This window comes from Apis dorsata, unplaced genomic scaffold (genome assembly GCF_000469605.1).
Source record: "Apis dorsata unplaced genomic scaffold, Apis dorsata 1.3 scaffold_256, whole genome shotgun sequence".
NCBI classification, from domain to species: domain Eukaryota; kingdom Metazoa; phylum Arthropoda; class Insecta; order Hymenoptera; family Apidae; genus Apis; species Apis dorsata.
This window is the reverse complement of record NW_006263534.1, coordinates 2,036,339-2,041,543: the sequence shown is the minus strand read 5'-3', so window position 1 is coordinate 2,041,543 and position 5,205 is coordinate 2,036,339. Positions and strand designations below refer to the sequence as shown.

The 5,205-nt window shown below is 39.8% G+C and overlaps 1 protein-coding gene across 2 annotated transcripts in view; it reads right to left on the bottom strand.

The window, feature by feature from the left end:
* LOC102681636 (receptor-type guanylate cyclase Gyc76C-like) overlaps positions 1-5,205 on the bottom strand; it is a 72,009-nt gene that overhangs the window by 34,437 nt on the left and 32,367 nt on the right. For both annotated transcript variants that reach the window (XM_031510746.1, XM_031510747.1), the window contains exon 4: positions 644-841. In XM_031510746.1, the coding sequence (XP_031366606.1) occupies positions 644-841 (198 nt within the window). The remainder of the gene's footprint in view (positions 1-643; positions 842-5,205) is intronic.

The window sequence follows — 5,205 nt, the reverse complement described above, 5'->3', positions numbered from 1 at the left end:
TCGTGGCATCCTTGATCGGGGAGGGGGAGGGGGCAAGGGGGAGGGAAAGATCGACACGAGGATGCAATTCTCGAGACGTTCCCGGGATAGTCGGTTATTTTCAGGAATATTTCAAGGAATATTTTCATGGAAACTAGTAGGGGAATTGTTGTCTACGCGTCACGGAGGATTGGTAATTCAGAGACGAATGACGAGCGCTATTCTCGAGATGGTTATTTTTGAAGAGTATCTTTTTATAGAGTATACGTAGGGGGGGCGGGATTCCACGTTCATTGAGAGGACGAGGTACACGTGTTGGCCGAATGTGAATTTTTGAGAGCTCTCGAATAACTCGAGGAAACATCGAGGATGGATGAATTTTGAAATTGGCCAATTTGTTTCTTGCCACGAAAATTTTAAAATATAATTGTAAATTGGTTTGCTAATTTGTTTGTCGAAGTTAAGAAGAAAAAAGAAAAGCTATTAGGTTAATTTCACGTTTAAGTATTCGTAATAAGTTATATATATATTCGTAATAAAAGCAGGTGAGTTATCTATCCCTGACAGATTATCGAGAATATCGGGCTAATAAATCATTGAATCCAGTTTCGCGGATACTGGCGGAGCGAGCAGGTGTTTCGAGAACAGTATTAAAGCTACTTACGTAACTAATCATGGGTATGTTGCGGGATTGAGCGACTATGGCTTCAACGTAGCACGAGCCTTCCGGTCCAAAGAAAGCTGCAACCCTCTCGCAGATCATATCGATCATTGCCTTGGTGGCTTCCACCGTTTCTCCCCTCGTGTCGCTCCATCGCATCACCAGCTTTACGTTTGGCAATATATTCGGATCGCTGTTGATCTGAAATCACCATCCAACCGAATTAAAATTAAAAACGCAAAAACTCGTAATGTTCCATTTATTAAATTAAATCTCTTAACTTAAAAACCCATATATATATATATACATATTTTAAAAATTTACGTGAAATTTTCATCTCGTTTCCCAATTTCCATCCTGAAACTGAGAGACACGCAAATTTATCCTTTTATTTTATAAACTGTTACGCAACTGTTATTACGAAACCTATATTTCGTCATACGATATTAAATTACAATAATTGAACGGTGTCACGAGATGCGGCATCGGTTCTCGTCGAGTCGTGAGTTAGCATACTTTACATCCGACTTAATTGTTTCCAATAATGCCCCCGCTCGGCCAATTTAATCGACTAATCGGGTTACCATAATTCTCATAATAATCGTGGATACTCGCTCCCTAACGGCGAGGGGCGTAACGTCGATGGCCTCGAGTACAAATGGCCACGATCGAATCGAATGGAGCAACAAATCAGCAGAGATGACGATCGTTGGACGATCGAATTGATGATATTTCGCGTGTATATACGTACGTACGCATACATAGAAGAGAGTGAAAGAGGAAAAGAGTGTCACAATAAGTAATAATAATGGGTCACGATGTTTCTCTTTCCAACCGGGCGTATATAAACCCGCAAGGAATGCACGAATCGATTTTCCACGGCTCCGGTTGGTATTCCATTAGAATAAATTTCTGCCCCCCAGGAACGTCGATTAAAGTTCAATTCGTTAATGTTATCCGCGCCAAGTGTCCCGATTCCTCTCCATTCTATGCTCTCTCGCGGCGTATCCGGCTCGTAACGTCGTTACGCAAATCTCAATTCGAACGAACGATACCTTTTCCAATCGGTCGTTCCATCCTCTTCGTGTTAACTTCGATCGATCGAATTTACTTTTTAATTCTGAGTGGTTAATTCTCTATCCTTTGGATTTTCGAGGAAGATCGTCAAACTCGACGAGAGTTTGGACGAGAGGACGAGAGGATTTCAACTCGATACAAGATCGCTTTTTGAAAGGCGATAAAACTGGGATATATCGAGAGACGAAATACTTGGAAATACTTGGTTGGTTTCAAAAGTGAGGAGAGAGGGGGGAGAGAGAGAGAGAGAAATATACCGATTCAGCTGGAATTCCGAGAAAATTCTTGATCATATCCGCGCGAGCTATGAGATTTAAGCCGGTTCTTTCGGTATGCCGTGTAAGTATAAAAACATTGCTCTTTTATGAATTTTATAGTAGATACTCACGCGCTCGCTTTTCCCGATTCTTATTCCACTGTGTTTAAGCGTAGCGTAAAATTGTATCTCGCTCTCGTTCATAAATTATTAATAGAACGATTGAAAACGTAATTTATGAAGACTACATAAATTCATTTAAATTCAATTACTACACGGTATAAATTTGTACAGACTTGTGTTACTTAAATAAAATATTTATTATATCGATCATTCTTTCCAGCCTCTAATTTTAAACTTTGAAGAATTTAAAGAAAAAGAAAAAAAAAAAAGGATTCCGAAATATTTACCCAAGTCTTTAATTTAACGTGCAAACAATCGTCAAACGGAATGTTTAAAATTTTTTTTTCTTCGATAAAGATAAAAACCCGTTCCCGAGAAAAACAAAGGAATTTCCTCTCAGCCTCGGAGAGAAGACCAACACGCTTCCAAAAATATCGATCGTTCTAACTTTTTCACGATTGCAAACAGTAGTTAAGTAGTTTATTCCTGTTCCGTCGATTCTAATTTTAATCATGACCGTGGAACAAGCTAACTTCCGTCGAGCGAACAATAATTACTTGTTTCCACACCATCCAGATCATGACTCGTGCGGAGGAGAGTGGCACAAGTCGATGGCTTAATTATGCGAGTATTGTTCTCGGAATGAGCAACAAACGATCAATTATAACGTACACTCGTTACGTAAAATGACGTGTGGCGTTGTGCACGATGAAATCAGGAGAGAGAGAGAGAGAGAGAGAGAAAAATAAAATATTGCCGAATTACGACTTTCGGGTCGGCGAAATATTTTTCGTTAGGCTTCGACTCGGAGGAACCGAGGAACCGTTAAAGCGGTTTCGAGGCGGCGCTATAAAAAATCATTGCTCTTCCCGTTGGATGGTTCGCATTCCTGACTTTGCACCTGCCTTCGGACGACCGCCGAATTCGTACGATGGAATGCGTACAATAATGCTCGTCCACCATTCCTTCTTTTTCTTCTTCTTCCCTGTCCACGGGTTTTTTTTAACGACCGCGGGTGAAAGTTGAAGTTGCTTGCCCCCTCAACGATCAACGCGTTTCTTAACTAAAAAAAAAAGAAATGTAAATGTTGACGTTCTATTATTCGCTGAGAAATGAGAAAATGAGACGAAACGAATTATTCTCACGGAAGAAAGAATTTTGGTGGAAGCTCGAGAAGTAGAAAAAAAAAAAAAAAAAGAGTCTAAGTTACGATTCGAAAATATGACGATACTTTTGTACGTTCGAACGTTTGTGTTTTCGTGAACGAAGAAAATATTCAATAAAAAAAGAAAAATTCGTATCTATCTCATAAATTAAAAAGTTATCTTAAATTATCTCAAGTTATCTTACGCAGGTACATACGTTTGCGTGTATTAATATACGCATAATTAAATTTCGAAACGATCATTCAAACCTTCGATATTATACACGTACAATATTATTCCAATATTTCTCAAGATTCGAGAAGAAGAAGAAGAAGAAGAAGAAGAAGGAGAAGAAATATCGGACAACAACTGTTCCAATTCAGCTGAGAAACATAAGCAGAGTTCCCTCGAGAGAGAGAGTTGTCTGAAACAATGTCCACAGACACCGTCCACTTACGATGTTGCCACTGGCAGGGTTTCGCCAATCAGCTTATTTTCGAGTAATTGAAGGGCGTCCGGTCGTGGAAGGCTGTGCACGACCGAATGCCACAACCTTCAGGGTCGGTGAGAGCGACTTCGCCACATTCGATTCGTTCGTCCACGGGGAAAACGAGAGGAAAAAAGATAAAAAAATAAAGAAAATCGAGAACCTCGCCTAACGACGACGATATTATTGCCCAGTCGCAAATGTTCTCTGCCCCCGTTAATTCGAATACTCGTAAAAGTCGGCGAATTCGGTCGAACGAGCCCCTTCCCTCCCCTCGTTCTCCATCGATTCTCTCTCGAATCGTGGTTAAAAAAAAAAAAAGAAAAAGAAAAAGAAATATCACATCCTCGCGCGCTTTTACGAAATATTAATTCAAAATAAGCTTTAAAATCGTTGGATCGGTGAAATCGTATCCGATGATTCATGGATGTGCAACAGCTGTCACGAGCGATCGCCTTAATCGCTCTTAAAAGCCTCGTGAATGATCATCGAGACCGAGCGAATTTCTGATCTCGTTCCCTATTTACAGATATTGAAACTAGTTTATCGCTTCGTGGGAGTGCGTCATAGCGAATTCCACAACTTCTTTTCCTTTTTTTTTCTTTTTTTTTTAGTGTCGCAGGCAATCGAGTAAAATGCACCTACGAAACGAGAGGAGTTAAGGAGTCGTTCGAACGATTTTTCGATACTTCGAGAGATAAAAAAAATTATTAATTAAATGTTTACATTAATCGACGACCTCGATTCGAATCTCGTTTCTTTCGAATAGATAAAATTAATGGAGCTTCATCGCTGTTAAGTATAATAATTAATTCATCAAGGTTAAGGGAAGATGCTGACGATGGAAGTTTTACGCGAGGCGATTAGGTGGTATTGACCCTTGGTCAGCCGTGTCAAGGCTGGGTCATTTTGACCCATATCAGGTTCTCTCTTGCCACGGAGAAGTTAATCGTTAATTCCACGGAAAGTGAAGTTAATCAATTTGAACGGAGAGGCTTTCGACAAAATTTATGTTCATCGTGCCGTTTAATTTAATTCCAACCATTTATAGTTACGGTTTGAAGACACGATTACGAGTAGATAGTTTCAGCATCAGTTAACTACAACAAATCAATGAAATAAAAAATTCAAAGTAATAAATCACGATTTATTCAGCTTATCCATCGTCTCGAAAATCTTGAAACATCTCTCTCTCCTCGTTACGAAAAATCACCTGATCTCTCGAGCAATATAATTCCCCAATATCGGTTGCTTTACCATATGATCAGAGAGATATTAGAAACGAGCGTAATTACTTTGCATACCGACTATGCAAACGCCCAAACGAAGAAAAACTTTCACCATGCCTCGGCTAAAAATAGAGTTATTTCCTCGTTGCAAAGCGGTCTCGCTCGAAGCCAAGCCACAAGAAATAAAAATGTCTGACGAGGAGCGCACGAAAATAACCTAAAAATCCTCGCTCATCACCGTGGCTTTC